The 19,097-nt window shown below is 35.4% G+C and overlaps 1 protein-coding gene across 1 annotated transcript in view; it reads left to right on the forward strand.

Annotated features, from left to right (window-relative positions):
- The window catches only part of KIAA0825, a 405,751-nt gene that overhangs the window by 177,718 nt on the left and 208,936 nt on the right, over positions 1–19,097 (forward strand). Inside the window, exons 16-17 of the mRNA XM_082836448.1 lie at positions 7,479–7,703; positions 14,951–15,359. Coding sequence (XP_082692574.1) covers positions 7,479–7,703; positions 14,951–15,359 — 634 coding nt within the window. The remainder of the gene's footprint in view (positions 1–7,478; positions 7,704–14,950; positions 15,360–19,097) is intronic.

Genomic DNA, 19,097 nt, shown 5'->3' on the forward strand with positions numbered 1-19,097 from the left:
CCTCTGTTTCTATGTTCTGAAAGAGATTGAAAGGAATTGGTATAATTTCTTTTTTTAAATGTTTGGTAAAATTTCACCAGTGAACCCAGCTGGGCCTGGTGCTTTCTGTTTGGGAAGATTATTAGTTATTGATTAAATTTCTTTTATGGATATAGGCCTATTCAGATTGTATATTTCTTTTTTTGTGTGAATTTTGGCAGATTGTGTCTTTCAGGGAATTAGTTCATTTCATTTAGATTATCAAATTTTGGGAGCATAGAGTTGTTCATAGTATTCCTTTACTATCCTTTTAATGTCCATGGGATCTGTAGTGATGTTCCTTCTTTTATTTCTGATATTAATAGTTTGCATGCTCTCTCTTTATTTCTTAGTTAGCCTGACTAGAGGCTTATTGATTTTATTGATCTTTTCAAAGAACCAGCTTTTAGTTTTGATTTTCGCTATTGATTTCCTGTTTTCAGGTTCATGATTTCTGCTCTAATTCTTATTATTTCTTTTCTTCTGCTTAGCTTGGGTTTAATTTGCTCTTCTTTTTCTAGTTTCCTAAGGGGAAAACTTTTACTCTTGATTTTAGATCTTTCTTCTTTTCTAGTGTATGCATTCTGTGCTCTAAATTTCCCTCTAAGCATTTTTGCTACATCTGACAAATTTTACGTTGTGTTTTAATCTTCATTTGGTTCCAAGTATTTTACAGTTTCTCTTGAGATTTCTACTTTTACCCATGTATTATCTAAAAGTATGTTGTTCAATATCCACCTGTTTCAGAATTTTCCAGTTACCTTTTTGTTATTGATTTGTAGTGTAATTCCATTGTGGTCTGAGAGCAAACATGGTATACTCTATATTTTTTAAAAATTTGTTAAGGTATGTTTTATGGCCCAGAATGTGGTCTATGTTAGTGAATGTTCTATACAAGCTTGAGAAGACTGTGTATTCTGCTGTTGTTGGATGTAGTCCATAGATGTCAATTATATCCAACTGATTGATGGTGGTATTGAGTTCAGTTATGTCCATAATGATTTTCTACTTTCTGGATCTGTCCATTTCTGATAGAGAGTGCTAAAGTCTCCAACAATGATAGCAGGTTCATCTAGTTTTCCTTGTAATTCTATCAGGTTTTGCTTCACATAGTTTGACACTCTGTTGTCAGGTACATACACATTAAGGATTGGTATGACTTCTTGGAGAACTGACACCTTTATCATTATGTAATGCCCTCCCTTATCTCTAATAACTTTGCTTATTTTGAAGTCTGCTTTGCCTGAAATTAATGTAACTATTCTTGCTTTCTTTTGGTTAGTGTTAGCATGGTACATTTTTCTCCATCTATTTGCTTTTAATCTATATGTGTCTTCATATCTAAAGTTGACTTCTTACAGACAACATATAGTTGGGTCTTGGTTTTTGGTCCCCACTGATCAATCTCTGTCTTTTAATTGGTACTTTTAGACCATTGACGTTCAAAGTGATTATTCATATAGTTGGATTAATATCTACTATATTTGTTACTGTTTTCTATTTGTTGCCCTTGTTCTTTGTTCTTGTTTTTATCTTTCACTATTTTGTTCTGCCTTTGTTGGTTTTAACTGAACATTTTATATGATTCTATTTTCTCACTTTTTTTAGCATATCAGATATACTTCTTTTTAACTTTTTTAATGGTTGCCCTAGAGTTTGCAGTATATATAGAAAGACAGAGTTTGCAACTAAGTCCACTTTCAGATAACACTATACCATTTCACAGATTGTGTGAGTACATTATACTAACGAAATAATCCTAATTTCTCCCTCCCATCCATGTATCATTTCTGTCATTCATTTCACTATACATAAGCATATATAAGAATGCTATATACATAAGCACACATAATTAAACACATTGCTGGTATTATTATTTTAAACAAACTGTTTTCTGTTAGATTAATTATGAATAAGAAAAATAAAAGGTTTTATTTTACCTTCACTTATTCCTCTTCAATGTTCTTCCTTACTTTATGTAGATTTCAGTTTCTGACCTATATTGTTTTCCTGCTACCTAAAGAATTTCTTTTAAAATTTCTTGCAAGTCAGGTTGACCAGCAACAAATTTCTTCAGTTTTTGTTTGTCTTGAGTAAGTCATTATTTCTCTTTCACTTTTGAAGGATAGTCTTGCAGGGTGCAGAATTCTAGGTTGATTTTTTTTTTTCTCTCAACACTTTAAATATTTCATTCTACTGTCTTCTTGCTTGTATGGTTTCTAAGAAGTTAAATGTAATTCTTATCTTTCTTCCTCTATAGGTAAGGTGTTTCTATGTTCTGGCTTCTTTCAGGACTTTATCTTTGATTTTCTGTAATTTGAAAATAATATGCCTAGGTATAGTTTTTTTTGGTTGTTGTTGTTCATTTTTTGTTTGTTTGTTTTTTAGCATTTATTCTGCTTGGTGTTCTCTGAACTTCCTGGATCTGTAGTTTGGTGTTTGACATTAATTTAGGGAAAATGCTCAGTTATTATTGTTTCAATATTTCTTCTGTCCCTTCTGTCTTCTCCTTGTATTCCCTTTACAAGTACGTTACACCTTTATAGTTGTCCCATACTCCTTGGATATTCTCTTCTGGTTGTGAGGGTTGTTTTTTTTCAGTCTTTGTTCTCTTTGCTTTTCCGTTTTAGAAGTTCCTACTGAGACATCCTCAAGCTCAGAGATTCTTTCCTCAGCTTTCCCTTCTACTAATAAGCCCAGCAAAGGCATTCTTCATTTGTTACAGTGTTTTTGATTGCTAGTGTTTCTTTCTGTTTCTTTCTCAGTATCCATCTCTCTACTTACATTGCCCATTTGTTCTTGCATGCTATCTACTTTATTCATTAGAGTCCTTTACATATTAATCACAGCTGTTTTAAACTCCCAGTCTGACAATTCTAATATCTTTGCCATGTCTGTTTCTGATGCTCGCTCTGTTTTTTCAAATTGTATGTTTTGACTTTTAGTTTGTCTTGTAATTATTTTCTTGAAAGCTGGACATGATGTTCTGAGTAAAAAGAACTGCTGTAAATAGGCCTTTGCTAAGTGGTGGAGAGGTGTAAAGGAGGGGAAGCATTTTATAGGTCTATGTTTAGATCTCAGTCTTTTAGTGAGCCTATGCCTCTGTGGTGTACTTAACAAGCATTTCAGTTTTTTTCTTACCCCTTCCTTAGGTCTGAGAGTATGGTTAGAGTGGGCTGGAGCTGAGTATTTCTCCTGTCCTAGGACAGTTAGGCTCTGAGAATATGCCTAGTGAGTTAGGCTCTGTTTTAGTAGTTTCTCCTAAGGGCAGGCCTTAAGAAAAACAGGGTGTGCTGGCATATTTCCAGATGTTTCTTTTTCCCTCCTCTTGCTAGAAGCACTAGAGGATTTTTCTCTGATATCTACTGTGGAAACCTAGTCAAGTTCCTGGAGGTAAAACTCACAGAGTGTAACAGCTCCCCCATGAGAGGGTCTCCCTAGAGTTTTAACTCTCAGACTTGTCTACACTGAGCCTCCAGCAATTGATCAGTTACAGTGGAGATTTTCCTACATTGGTTCTGGTTCCCAGGATAGTTTCTGCTTGTGAGTCTCTACTCCAGTGAACTGTGCCTTGCTGTATTTGCCTGTCTGTCTTTCCAGCCTGGGGGGCTGTGGTTTGCCTTGTGTCCTCACCTCTTTTACAGATCCAGGAAGAGTCGTTGATTTTTTTTATCTGTTCAGTTTTTTACTTGCTGTTAGAATAAAGTAGATACATCCAAGCTCATTGTATGCAGAGCCAGAAACCAGAATACCCTGCCACTTTCTTTTCTCTGTTCTCCATTTCTTCTTTCTTACCTCGACCATAGGCATCTGTGGGTATTGATTAATCTTGCCTATAGTAGTATCTAGTGCTCAAGATGTTTCAGAATCCTGCATCAAGAGAACACTGGGAACCGCAACACTGTACAATTGTAATTTTTCCAGAAAACTCTTACCTTAGGTAATAATAATAATAGCACATACTTACATAAGTGCCTACTATATGGTAGTTACTTTACACAAATTAATTCATGTAATTTTAAAATAATTCTTTGAGATAAGTCTATTATTTTATCATTTTCAATTCCTTGATTTTATTTTAAAAGTAATAAACATACCCTTTTAACAAAAGGAAATAGAGGAATTCCTGGCTTTCTAGAATTTTTAGATATCTGAGATGCATTTAATGCATGACTCCAAAGAGTTCAACCCAAATGAATGTTAATTACTGATACAGTAAGAAGGCTTCTTTATGTCCTTCAATGAATTAAAGTCTTGAAACATCATTAAAAAGACAGACAGCTACACCATCCACCATTCATATAAAGAGCAACAAGTTTACCTAACTGATGATTATGTCATGCTAAAGAATAAAACTCTCAACATTTGATATCACCAAGATCCTCTTCACCATGATGTTTTTTTTTTTAATTGAGGTATAGTTGATGTACAATATTATACAAGGTTCAGGTGTACAACATAGTGATTCACAGTTTTTAAAGGTTATATTCCATTTATGGTTATTATAAAATATTGGCTATCTTCCCTGTGTTGTACAATATATCCTTGTACCTTATTTATCTTATGCATAGTAGTTTGTACCTCTTTGGGCATCCTTGTCTTGTTCCTGATCTTAGAGAAAGTGCTTTCAGCTTTTAATCGTTGAGTATGATGTTAGCTGTAGGTTTGTCATACATGGTTTTTATTATGTTGAGGTATGTTCCCTCTATGCCCGCTTTCTGGAGAGTTTTTATCATAAATGGATGTTGAATTTTATCAAAAGCTTTTTCTGCATCTTTTAAGATGATCATATGGTTTTTATTCTTTGATTTATTAATGTGGTATATCACATTGATTGATTTGCAGATATTGAAAAATTCTTGCATCCCTGGGATAAATCCCACTTGATATGGTATATGATCCTTTTAATGTATTGTTGGATTCAGTTTGCTAACATTTTGTTCAGGGTTTTTGCATCTATGTCCATCAGTGATATTGGCCTGTAATTTTCTTTTTTTGTGATATCTTTGTCTAGTTTTGGTATCATGGTGATGCTGGCCTTGTAGAATGAGTTTGGAAGTTTTCCCTCCTCTAGAATTTTTTGAAATAGTTTGAGAAGGATAAATATCTGGTAGAATTCACCTGTGAAGCCATCTGTTCCTGGACTTTTGTTTGTTGGGAGTTTTTTTAAATTACTGATTCAATATCATTACTGGTAATTGGTCTGTTCATATTTTCTATTTCTTCCTGGTTCAGTCTTGGGATATTGTACGTATCTAGTAATTTGTTCATTTCTTCTAGGTTGTCCATTTTATTGGCATATAGTTGTAGTCTCTTATGATCTTTTGTATTTCTGTGGTGTCAGACATAACTTCTTTTTCATTTCTGATTTTATTGATTTGGACCCTCTCTATTTTTTTCTTGATGAGTCTGGCTAAAGGTTTGTCAATTTTGTTTATATTTTCAAAAAACCAGCTCTTAGTTTCAGCACTATGGTGGTTTTAACAATGGGTTGTCATTTGAGAAATATCACCTTGAAATTTGAGGGCAAAAAAAATCATATAGGTGCTCTTCTCTATTGATTCAAGTGATGGTCCCTGGACTTCCCAGTCATTTTAAAAACACAAACAAAAACTTTTATTGCATTTATCACACAAGTAATACATAATCATTGCAGGTAATACTTATTATTGGAAAGAAGGGAAGGAAGAAAGGGAGAAAGAAAGGAGGGAGGGAGGGAGAAAAAGTAAAAGAAGAAGGAAAGGAAGAGGACAATCACCTGAAATCTCATTAGTCATTGATAATCACTATTAACCTTTTAGAGTACATCTTTTAATTCTTTTATATATGTATGTAGATATGTTTTTGTTTTTGTTTTTGTTTTTTGCGGTACGCGGGCCTCTCACTGTCGTGGCCTCTCCCGTTGCGGAGCACAGGCTCCGGACGCACAGGCTCAGCGGCCACGGCTCACGGGCCCAGCCACTCCGCGGCATGTGGGATCCTCCCGGACCGGTATCTCATACTCTTTTCTAACCTGCTCTTTTTTTTTAAGGGTGAGCTTTTTGTTTTAATGTTTTTACTTTAGATTCATCCCACTTTTTTTGTTTTTTAATATCTTTTTTGGAGTATAATTGCATTACAATGTTGTGTTAGTTTCTGCTGTACAACAAAGTGAATCAGCTATAAATATACATATATTGCCATATCCCCTCCCTCTTGAGCTGCCCTCCCACCCTTCCTATCCCACCCCTCTAGGTTGTCACAAAGCATCAAGCTGATCTCCCTGTGTTATGCAACAGCTTCCCACCAGCCATCCATTTTACATTTGGTAGTGTATATATGTCAGTGCTACTCTCTTATTTCGTCCCAGCTTCCCCTTCCCCCTCCTGTGTCCTCAAGTCCATTCTCTATGTGTGCATCTTTATTCCTGCCCTGCCACTAGGTTCATCGGTACCTTTTTTTTAGATTCCATATATGTGTGTTAGCATATGGTATTTGATTTTCTCTTTCTGACTTAGTTCACTCTGTATGACAGACTCTAGGTCCATCCACCTCATTACAAATAACTCAATTTTGTTCCTTTTTATGGCTGAGTAATATTCCATTGTATATATGTGTCACGTCTTCTTTATCCATTCATTTGTTAATGGACATTTAGGTTGCTTCCATATCCTGGCTATTGTAAGTGGTGCTGCAATGAACATTGGGGTACATGTGTATATTTGAATTATGGTTTTCTCAGAGTATATGCCCAGTAGTAGGATTGCTGAGTTGTGTGGTAGTTCTATTTTTAGTTTTTTAAGGAACCTCAATACTGTTCTCCATAGTGGCTGTATCAATTTATATTCCCATCAACAGTGCAGGAGGGGTCCCTTTTCTCCACACCTTCTCCAGCATTTATTGTTTCTAGATTTGTTGATGATGGCCATTCTGACTGGTGTGAGGTGATATCTCATTGTTAACCTGCTATTTTTTTTTTTAACTAATCAATAAATGGCTTTACTGTGAAGATGGATATACCTAAGCTAATTAAACAAATTCCCAGTTATTGGACATTTGTATTATTTCCCAGTTTTTCTGTATATTATTTATATAATCATAATTAATTTCTTAGGATAAAGTTCCAGAGAAGGAATAAATGTGTTAAAAGGTAAGTAAAGTGTTAAAGCTTTTACTATTATTGTCAAGCTGTCATCTAAGAAGGTCATACAATTTATATATCCACCAGTAGAGTCCCCAAAGTACCAGCAAATGCTGGTATTCACTGTTATTTTAACTACCATTCCCTTTATTACCAAGCAGTAACTTATTTTTTTTCAAATGTCTATGGACTGTTTATCAATTACATGATTTCTAGGCTAAAAGCAGCCTTCTTTTCCTCTAGCTTTAAACTAGATTATTGAGAAGCTGAATTCCCAGCTGAACAGGGCACAGAATATTTCCAGATTCTGCTAACTGTAATATGCTGTCTGATTTTAAAGTCTCAACGTGCATGGAGTCTGAGGTAGAGGTCATCCGATGCCTGAGACTGGCACTGACTGACGCCGTCAAGGACATTGTGCAGCAGATAATATCTGTGCTGAGCTCTTGGAGAAACTGTGAGACAAGCCTAAACAAGCACAGTGTTCTTGAATGTCTGCGTGAGAGCATTCCAAGAGAATGGAATTATACTCCAAAAGAAACCAAAAGGAAAGAATCAAGCAAAGGTACATTTGTTTTTCTTTAAGAACACATCCCTGAAGAAGCACATTTTCTAGGTTATGAGAACAAGTAAAATTCTAAAAATTATAAAATGTGTAAACTGTATTAGTCTCCTTTCCACCATGTATATTTTGGATTTCTAATTTTTGTTACTGTGAGCTATATGATCAAAAAAAAAAAAAAAAACCTAGAGATGAAAATGACTCAAATGGTTATCTTCTTTATTTAACTACCAGTTCAAAATGTTTTGTGATATTTTGTGTTCATGTTAGTATTCACAGATTAGTCACATGAGTTTGACTAATTTCCCTTAAATCTATTGAGTAATCTAAAATTCATCCTCTCAGGAAGATTGCTTTGATATTCAGTTTAATTATTCTTTTTTTGAAGTTTTTCCTCCACAACTACCAATTATTACTTTCTTTCCTCTTGTTAATACACCTACATATGTAGCTTTTAGGTCAAAAATAGCACCCCATTTAGTAGCTACACATATTTTTCTGACAGGGTATTTTCCCCCCAATATCTATGGTTCTGGATTCAGTGCCTTGTTCCTCTTCAGGGCAATGCATCTATCAAGTGTATTTAAGGATTATCAGTTACCTGTATTATTCATTTATTTTATTAATCAAGTACTTTCTTCTTAAATGGTTTCTTCCTACCTAGATGTTTCTACTTTTCAAGAATTTCACAAGATTCCTTTGAATGTATCTTATCTGTTTGTATTCATGAATCTTCTTTAGGATTTTTAAAATAAAACTTTTCCCTTTTATTTTCATCTTTAAAGACGAATTTTTTTTCACTAACTGTAAGGAAACTTTCAACAGTAAAATATTCCAGCTGAACCTGCTAAAGTCAATTGAGGAAAGTAGGCTTTCTTTCATTCTTCTCCATGGAGATCCTAAATAATGTGGCTCTTATCCAGCAACCTTATATAGAGACTCAAATCAATTATCCATCAGTGACCTTTCATAGTAATGCTTTAATTCTGTCCAAGCCCTATTAAACTGCCTTTGAATCTAGTAAAGCCATTTAATTGAAATTGGAAAATGTCAGATTTTCATTACTTAAGTTCTTCCTCACCTGAGTTGTTGCCACCTCTCCTTTCTAGCTTTGAGATATTTCATAGATTTTGAGCAATACAGGAAGCATGATCTATAGTTTATGTATCATGTCATATGAGTAGCACTGTTTTGCTTGCAGCTTTCAAGTTGGTCTGTTCATGAACAATTTTTTTTTTTTTTTCTACAAGCATTTTGGAACTCTTCCATAACGTTTCAAAGAGCCTCTGGTTCCAAAAAATGCTTACTTTGTAGATACTAGTTCTTGTGGTTTTCCTTACTAAATAATATTTTTTCATAAAATTATCACTAAGAGTAGAAGTACAACACTTAGACAGCCATGAAGGAGTGCCAGATCACATAAATATATAAAAGAAAGTGGTGGAGGAAAGTGACCTTAGAAAGCATTTTGTGCATTCCAGGTGGATGTGACAATAGGAGAATACCATTGTTCTTCATTCCTATCCTCTTTTAAACTGACAGTGCTCAACCTTTATTTTCACTACAGTGTATAAGATAGATAATATGTACGTCAGACACTAAGTCACTTATTCATTCAATAGATACCTACTAAGTCAGTTACTACTAAATACCAGGTACTGGGGTTGGTCCAGGAACAAACTGTAAATAAGATATCCCCTCTTGGTGCTTGAAGACTAGTATAAATGTTTACAAATGGGTGCAAACACCTCAGGGGTTGTACAGGGGTTGAGAAGAAAGAAAGTAAAACTACTGAAATTTCGTATGGGGTGTCACTGGCACTCTCCCTTGGTCTGTGAGTGAGCCAGTCGTGTGCTGGGGACAGTATTGTTGGGAAGGGCATGAACAGGGTAACCTTACTCCTTCATTAGCTTTCAGCGTTCAGTAATCAATTAAGGTTGTCCTTTGTATTTCGTAATTTAGTTTTAACAAAATTAATCCTCACAAAACACACAAGTGGCTTTAACATATTCCTGTAAATCAACAAATCAACCGCGGTTTAAAACTATTACTGGGAATCCAAGGGAGAGCAAACAATGACAAAGTAAAAAAGCTCACACTTGGGAATATTTCTAACATGAGCTGTTTCTCAGCCATATTATAAGGTAGAACATTGATAGTCTGATTAGATTTGGCCAAAAATGAAATAAAATAAAAAAATAAAAATGTGAAATGTGTGGGAAAACCATTTGAACCATGGCTTCCCATACATTGTTGTTAAACACGAATCCCTCCTAAATGAGTATTGTGCCTTGAGATAGTTAGGGATATCTAGCTAGAGCTAGTTTGAAGTCATCTTGATTAGCCAGAGATTTCAAGACTAAGCATCCAAAACATGAAGATAAACCTCAGTAATCATTTTCAGCAATGTTTTAAGTCAATTGATATTTAATTCAGTACTTTGCACAATTCATCTAAATAATGAAGTGTTTAGAGGCCTTTTTATTTTTTTGAGGATTCTAACTTAATAAAAGACAAATAGTCACTAGCTTAAAGAAAAAATTGTCCTTCCTGACACAGTGAAAATAACGGAACATGGAAAACACTATGGTGACAAACTAAAATGTATTTCTTTATTTTTTTCAGCAAATACATAGAAAACACTGAAGATTTGAAGAAACAAATAGTACAATAAATTATACAGTGTAAGAGATTTACCAAAGAACTAAATGGAAGTTCAGATGTTTCTGATATAGCTCAGCTTAGGTATTTGCTCCCGAAGCAAATACACAAAGAATTTGCTCCCTAAGAGCAAATACACAACTAGTTGTTTTGTTTCTTCGACAACAATTAAAGGAAAGATATACCAGAAAATATATTTTATTACCAGTAAATAACTTTTTAAATAAAAAGAATACTTTATGAGGAAACTCTGGAGTAATTGTTTTAACTAAAACAATGGATTCTGGAGAGGAAACAGAGGTAACACCACAAGGAAAATGTATTCAAGGCACCATTCACATGTGGATTGTTGAGAAAGAAACTGATGGCAGAAATACAGAGTATTATCAGAAGTTCTTGAGATATTTTATTTTATAAAAACCAGAAATATTCATTTTATAAAAACCAGTGTCACCCATAAAAATGGCATAGCTGCACACTTAAGAACTTAGAATTTTTTAACATGGTTCAAATATTCCAAATAAGAGTTTTGGTTATTTTTGAACACTTCTTAAAAATACGAAAATGAAATATATTTCAATTTATTTGCAAGAACAACTGATTAACATAATGATGATGAATATTTATTATTATTCAAATTTCAACAACAACCTTTGCCTATTTGGTGGTTGAGATTGAAAAACGAGTGCCATGATTTCACAGGTTCCATGTGGGTCTACGTATATAGTCCATGTTATGGCTTTTTCACCTATGACATCCATTAAAATCAAGTATTGAAACAAACTAAATTTATAACCTGACATTTGAATCAATGTATCATGAACTGTTAAAGTCCAGATTTTTAAAATAATAAAGCATATTAAATCACATTATCCTCACTCAATAATGTATTATTGACATTTTATACCACTAATAAAAAACATTTTTAAAGTTAATTTTAATACATTATTTGTCTTTACCTATTTCATTGTAAATTTCCTTTCTGTATGTTTTATAATCACCCAAATATATTATTACAATCAGTAGTCCATGCATAGGAAAGAAGAAATGATAAATATATAAATATACCTCTCGCATTGCATTCATTCTGAGACATACATTTTTTCACACTTTATCAGCTCTGAAATTGGGATGGCTCTTACAATATATTATATATATGTGAGTTAGAAGTCAACTTATTTAAATAAAGACAGAAAAATGAGTGTGTGGCATTTTTAAAAGATCCTTCCCTGGTATGTTGTTAACATCACCATAGACTCAGAGACCCTGTGATTAGTAGAATGGATTTGTCATCAGCCTAAAGGCTCTGATTGGAATTTGCCTTAAGCTTTAATAAAGTAGTTAGGGATTTCAGTACCTGCAATTCTCAGATTTTATAAATATCAGTAGAAGTACAGTTGTGAAGAGAATTGCTAATCTTCACCTGGTATCTGTTTATATTATTGTCAAATGTTTACTCACTATGTTCAGTTAAGCCCTCTTTAGGATAAACAGAATATAAGATATAATCTTTTAAGTCAAATACCTGACAACAGATTAGGGAATATGAGACACAAACACATAAAAACAATAAAACATTTAAGATACTTTAAGAACACTGAGAAGAGTGGTTTCTTAATTTGCTTTATCTATATTTTAAGCCTCATCTAAACATTTATTTGAATAAAAAGAAAACATTTACTGAGCAACTATTTTTTACCAAGTATCGAACTAGGTGCTTTCCAATTTATTATTTTATTTAATACAAAAGTCTTATGAGATCATTCAGATATATTTTGGACCCAATTTTTACAAATGTATAGAGACTGATCCAGTTAATTTTGAAAATGATTCTTAAGTTATCATGAATTTCTGAGGAGTCACTAGACTAGACCTATGTTTTCCAAGAGCGTTGTACTTTTATAGAGCAGAGTGACCTCTTTAAATGTCACAAATATCTTGAAAAATCTTTCACAGTGTTAAATTATTTTTGTTCAGTAAAAACAGTAAAAAATGTTTTTCTGAAGAACTTAAAGCTATCCTCTTTAGACTTCTCGCTCCGTTCCAGTGTTCAAATTCAATTATGTACATAGTGGATTAAAACACTTGTGTCTGACTTTGTGGGATACTCAAGGAGTGAGGAGATTTTCTTCCATGCTCTTGAGGAGCTTTTAGTCTCCTTGTAAAGACAGCTCATGAATATGAGGACACGGGGAGGGGGAAGGGTAAGCTGGGATGAAGTGAGAGAGTGGCATGGGCTTATGTATACTACCAAATGTAAAATAGATAGCTAGTGGGAAGCAGCCACGTAGTACAGAGAGATCAGCTCGGTGTTTTGTGACCACCTAGAGGGTGGAATAGGGACGGTGGGAGGGAGAGGCAAGAGGGAGGAGATATGGGGATATATGTATACGTATAGCTGATTCACTTTGTGATAAAGCAGAAACTAACATACCATTGTAAAGCAATTATACTCCAATAAAGCTGTTAAAAAAATAAGAATATAACATAAACAGTAATAGATGATAATACAAAAGAGAGTGCAACATGGCACGTTACGGACCTGATTACCAACATAGTCATATGGATAATATGTTCAAACGAATTCATAGGAGGCAAGGACTTTGAACCAAGAATTGAAGATTATTAGTGACCCATGAAGAGGAAGGGCATCCTATGTGAGAATAATGAGATATTCAGAAGGCTAAAAGCAAAGAGGATAAAATAAAGGTTCATAGAAACTGGCTGAGACTGGACTGCGGAGTGTTTTGTCAGCAATGCTCTGCAGACTGATCTCGTAACAGTGGGAAACTGTTAAAAGCTAAAAGAATTGTAGCAGAGAAATTAGGTAATCTGGCTTTACAGCTGGGCATGGTCTGGAGCAGGGAGATGAGAGTCCTACAATAGTCCAGATACCACTTGTGAGGGAGGGCTTGAATAGGTAGTAGCCATGGTCACAGTGAGGCAAAATTGGGTGTCAGATGAGGGAGTAGGAAGGTGTTATCAGTGCAGTCCCCAGTGTGGGATGAAGGATCAATAGGAATGTTTACAAGATTGAAAAGGAAGGAAGGACAGAAGAAGAGAAGGAAGGAAGAGAGGATGGGAGGGAGGGTCAGGAGGGCCAAGGTAGGAAAACAATGAATTTGGTTTTAGCTATGGTTTGAGTTAATGATGACTAGGACAGAGAAGTGGAATGCCCATCGGGGAGCTGAAGTCGTAGGACTGTTACCCTGGAGAAAGGCCAAGACTGAAGATTCTAGAATCATCTAGAAGAGTGGTTCTCAACTAGGAAGATGGGGACATTTGGCAATGCTTTAGAGACATTTTTGTTTGTCGCAATTGATGAGGGTGCCACTGGCATCTAGTGAATGTAGGACAGAGATGCCACTAAAACATCCTACAATGCACAGGTCGGCTCCTTACAATAAAGAATTCTCCAGCCCCAAATGTCAATAGTGCCAAAGTTGAGAAACCCTGATCTAGAGAGGGAAGATCAGTAAATCCTTCAGAGAAATAATACCAAGTAAGGGAGAGTAAAATCTACAGTCAACAGGCCAAGGACTTAGCAAATACATTTAAGAGGTGTTAGTAAAAGTGGAACTAGCGTGGGACACAAAGAAGCAGAATAATAGAGGTAAACATGAACCAGTTTGTTGACTCATTTATTCAACAAATACTTACTGAACAACTGTTATAGATGAGGTCCTAAGTGCTTGGGCTACAGGAATGCCTTCCTGGAGCTTATATTCTAGTGGATGGAGACAGATAATGAAGAAATAAAGGAGATTATAATTTATTTTTCTTTCTTTTTTTTTTTTTTTTTTTTTGCGTTACGCGGGCCTCTCACTGCTGTGGCCTCTCCCGTCGCGGAGCACAGGCTCCGGACGCGCAGGCTCAGCGGCCATGGCTCACAGGCCTAGCCGCTCCGCGGCACGTGGGATCTTCCCGGACCGGGGCACGAACCCGCGTCCCCCGCATCGGCAGGCGGACTCTCAACCCCTGTGCCACCAGGGAAGCCCAGGAGATTATTATTAACTGATGCTAAGTGCTATAATAAAGGCAATGAAATGGGGTCTAATAATAGGGAGGGACTGGGGGCTGGCCTGAGAAGGGCATGAAGGGACTGCTTTACATGGGATGGTGGGGGGAGGCTCTCAGAGGAGGTGACATTTGGGCTAAGAACTAAAAGAAGAGGAGCCAGTCCCAACAAGAGCTGGAATGATTCTGTCATGGTTTCCAGGGGAAGAGGAGAAAGGCTTAAGGAAGTGCCAAAGGCCACAGAGAGGTCCGGCAGGAGTACCTTTGCATTTACTAATTAGGAGGACATTGGGCCCTTTAAACCTGAGGTCTTAGTAGATAAAAATATAAGTAATAATTCTGAATTTTCTAATTTTCATTTGTGGGAGGAAAAATTAAGTTTGGGATTTGGGGAATTTTTGGCAGTACTACAGAGGACCCCAGTAGAGTCCTGTCGGAATATGTCAGGAACTTGCTCTTCTCAACAATTTTCTCCGCAAAAATTAGACATCCCCACACAACACTCAAAGCAACACAGTGATGGAACACAAATGCTAATATTAATCATACCTTTTCTTTCTTTTCTTCCCCAGGCTTCACAAGGCTTGCTGCTCAGGCAGTATCTATTGTAATCAGCAAGTTACCTACGGTGATTGCATGTTTGCCTCCCCCAGTTAAATACTTCTTTTTTCTGGCTGAGAGAAAAATGTCAAAAAACTTTGTTGAATTAAAGAAAGCTGGCCTGCTTGTCTGGAACTTGATTGTAATTATATGTCGGATATTTGAGGATGGAAACACTGTGGAACTTTTAACAGGTGCCTCCCTTGACGGATGGAGTAAAGAGAAACTCAGTTTAATCTGTGTGTGTTTGGAAAGCATCATGGGAGAGCAGACAAGTAGCCCTAATCAAATGACCCAAAAGGTCATACGGAGCATTGAGCAGCAAAAACCCAACTGGATTGAATGCCAATTGTTGAAAGCAAGGAAACTGAGCACCGAATGGTAAAGTGATGTTTTTCTTTCACTGGATTTCATCAAATACATTCACAAAAGCAAAATCACCAGTAAACAACCACCACAACCAAATATTGTTGGATAGGCAGCAATGGTCATTTTGCTAGCATCATGGGAACTTTGATGAATAGAGAAAAAGATAAATATTCCATTAAAAACTGGATTGTTAATGTTCCTTGTCTTATTAGAATTTGAACCCCATTGATACACGGGAACATTATACTTGTTTAGTCACCATCTTAAGGTTTCTGATTAAAAGGGTGGTAGTTAAACCCAGGAGAATTTGGTTTCACTCCTTTTCAGTGTGCAAACAGGTATCTAGTGGATAGCCTGGAGCGTTTTGTAAATGGATTGGCCATGGAGATTAAATTAAGAAGGAATTAATGGATATAAAAGGCTCTTTATTGCTTTCTGTGTACCTGATTGTCAAAAAGGTACACATTTTTCATCTGGTAATGTAAGAATCCCAGAAGGCAACTGGGGCATATCACACTCAAGCTATAAACACACCCAGCTGTTTCTGTATGAAAATGTCAGCCTTCTCATAGGTTTGTCACCAAGAGCTAAGTGATTTGTGGTATTGCGAAGATTTTTAAGGGTCCCTGATGAATTTAAATATGTACATAGAGTCCTACTTAAAAGTAGTCTTCAGTATAGAATTGCATGATATTGATAAGGGAGTTACGGTTCATGTGGTCTACAGTTCACTAAGCCAGCCCCTCCTTTTTCTACACTCTCACACACACGGTCCCCCATTCTTTGAAAATATATTCATATTGCTAGAAGATACTATTATAACTTTCTGCCTGAAACAACTAAAAGTTGTTACTTTTAGTACGTGGTAGTGATAAAGAGCACAGGCTCTGGAATCAGATGGACAAATACAAATCCCTTGTAAGTGGGCCATCTTGTGCAAGTTACAGAATCTCTCAAAACCTCATTTTTAGTGATGATACTAAGCTGGTAGAGTTGTTTTGAAAAATTAAATAACGTTTGTAAAGTTCTTAACATCGAGCTTAGAACTAGTGAGCATTTGTTATTTATAAACCATTAAAATATGTTGCACTCACTGGTTAGTAGTGTGATAACAAATACTCTTCACTGGTTTATATTAATCTGTAAGACTTTATATTAATCCAAATTAATATAAGTAGTCACGTAAGTAATGTAAGAAATGTAAGTAATCATGATTTTCCTGTTCTTGTCATACGACTCCTAGAAATTTACTTGTGAGCTTCCGGTGTGTAGGAACAATAGCAGTCAGGAAAATGCTTAGTAACGTTGACAATGACCTTAATCTTTACATTTGCATTTGATACCAATTTACAGGCTTTAATTCAAAGACTAAAAGATTAAGGCCACGTCATTATCCATAGCAGTGGGTGTAAAAGGGAGAGAAAAAAGCAGAGTAAAAATAGTGGATCTGATTATAAAGTTAAATTTATGATACTGCTGAATTAGGACCCCCTCTATCAATAAGATCAGTTTAAAGTAATGTCTGTAATATACCTGGGGCTACAGGAATCCATGAGAAAAATTTTTCCTTAAAAGTTAATTTTCGTCTAAGTTTCTTATAAACAGCACTAACACATCTGGTTATCTCCTTTAGTAGGAAATTGTCTAGCTAATATTTGGCTGATTAGCTATCTGTTGTAACATGCATCCAAACTAAAGAATTATTGATTTTTGAAAAGGTTTTATAGCCCTCAAAGCTTCTGAATACATATTATGTAATTTGTAATTAGCACAGTGCTACCTATGTCTTTCTCAATTTCTCAAATAATATCAATGTACAAAAATCCAGATTTAAAGTTATTTCATTTATTTGACAAAGAGTTAAATTTGACTTCTTAACTCACTTTAGGGAATCTCTTATGGATTTGGGTGCTATAGGAATGTTTCATCTCGAGTTTGATTTCAAGTTGATTATCTGACATACACATGAACTTCCGTCTCTACGCATTTCTCACAGATTGATGATCATTTAGTTCATAGATCTATACCATGAGGAAAGTGTATTTTAAACCATGATGTCTGTATACAGGTGGAGGGTTGCCTTTGCTCTACCATAATTTTTTTTTTCAAGTATGAGAATGTAAGCACTTAAAATAGTTCTTCTGTTAAAATAAATGAAATCTTAATTCCTCATGAAGATTATCTTGTAACTACACAATATCATTTAGCTAGATTTCTTTCACTTGCACCCAGATTTAATTTTGATTTTATGGAAACTCTGAAAATAACTGCAGTGGAAAGGTGGCAGCTGTAAGCATTGCTTGTCTTGCATGCCGCCTGAAAACATTACTATTCATTAAAATAACCTTCACTTTGTAGTAACACTCAAGCTGTAAACAGTCAACTTAGATTCTGGAGAACACACAGGCCAAAAAGTAAAGAAACGTCTGTCTTTGCGAAGTAATTTGTCGAGTTGAAGATTATTGTTTTTCATCATGGTGACCCTGACTTGGCTGGCTGGGTGCATATACAGATTAAGATTAATGCAGTTATTCCTTGGCTAAGGTCTGCCTCTTTCAGGGCACATTCTCCCTAATGACATGATTGATAGGCAGTCCCAAATCCAGAGAGGAACTCATTAATCATAGCATTGACTGAATCCAATCATTTGCTTCACCTGCACAGTGATGGACAGGAAAGGATACAATTCAGGGGCTGACACTGAGACACTCTTTTGTCAGAGGGCCTCAACTTTTTCCATGTCAGCCTCTACAAAACCTGACAAGAAATTTCGCTTGCAGCCTGCATGCAGCTTCAAAAAGATATTTACAAACTTTTTTTATTGCAAAAAGGTCTTTTTTGTTTGTTTAAAGATTTACTCTAGCTAATAAATATCTTTAAGAGTAGGATTTGCTTTATTTTTTAGCAAGGCTTATATGATAATAAAGTTCTTTTTTTGGTTTTTTTTAAGAGAAGGATGCTTTGAAGCTACATGTGGAAGCAATATAACAGTTAATGTCCAGCAGCTGGGTATCATTTTGTTCAGTCTTCAGGTCAGCGGCACTGACTCTTAGCAGAATGAATTTTATAATCATGGCAAAATCTCAGTAATGAACTGCAGTATATAGCTGATTACACCACAGTAAATTTCATTTAGTCTGGGAAACAGTGGAAACCCATGCGTTTTCTTAAGAATAGATAGACTGCAAAGACTAACGTGATCCTAATAGCACTTGTAAAAAGAAAATTAGTATGGAATATATATGATGTAAGTTGAATATCGTGATTAATTTTACACTGGTACAGCTTGAGAATTTTTTAAAAATTATGTTATCCATTATTACTATGTAATAATGTTTAAAATCAATAATAAGCATATGAGTTCTTATAAAAGAAACCTTTCCCACATATAACTTGCACATTCCTGGTGTGGTTATAATAGACCCTTTTCCGGGAAGGATAAGCAGGGTAGTGACTTTTGCTAAGCTATCTGTCACCTAGAAGGAACAGGAGGGGGGCATGTATTTTTAGAAGGCAACAAGTGTCAAAAGGCCAATTTAAAATACCCAGTGGTCAGCACTCCTGCAGGAAGCACCCAGCCTATATTTAGCATAATAGGCTCCCCCTTTTGACACTTTAATTAGTCTTTAATGTGTTCTGAGACAGGTGTAAAGAGGAATCTGCAAAAGACAGAATACCAAAGCTATTTCTGGCATCAAAGATACTCTTTATCCTCAAAGAGAAAATACAGATTATTTCTTACATGTTTTT

This window comes from Leucopleurus acutus (genome assembly GCF_964270905.1).
Source record: "Leucopleurus acutus genome assembly, chromosome: 3".
Classification (NCBI taxonomy): domain Eukaryota; kingdom Metazoa; phylum Chordata; class Mammalia; order Artiodactyla; family Delphinidae; genus Leucopleurus; species Leucopleurus acutus.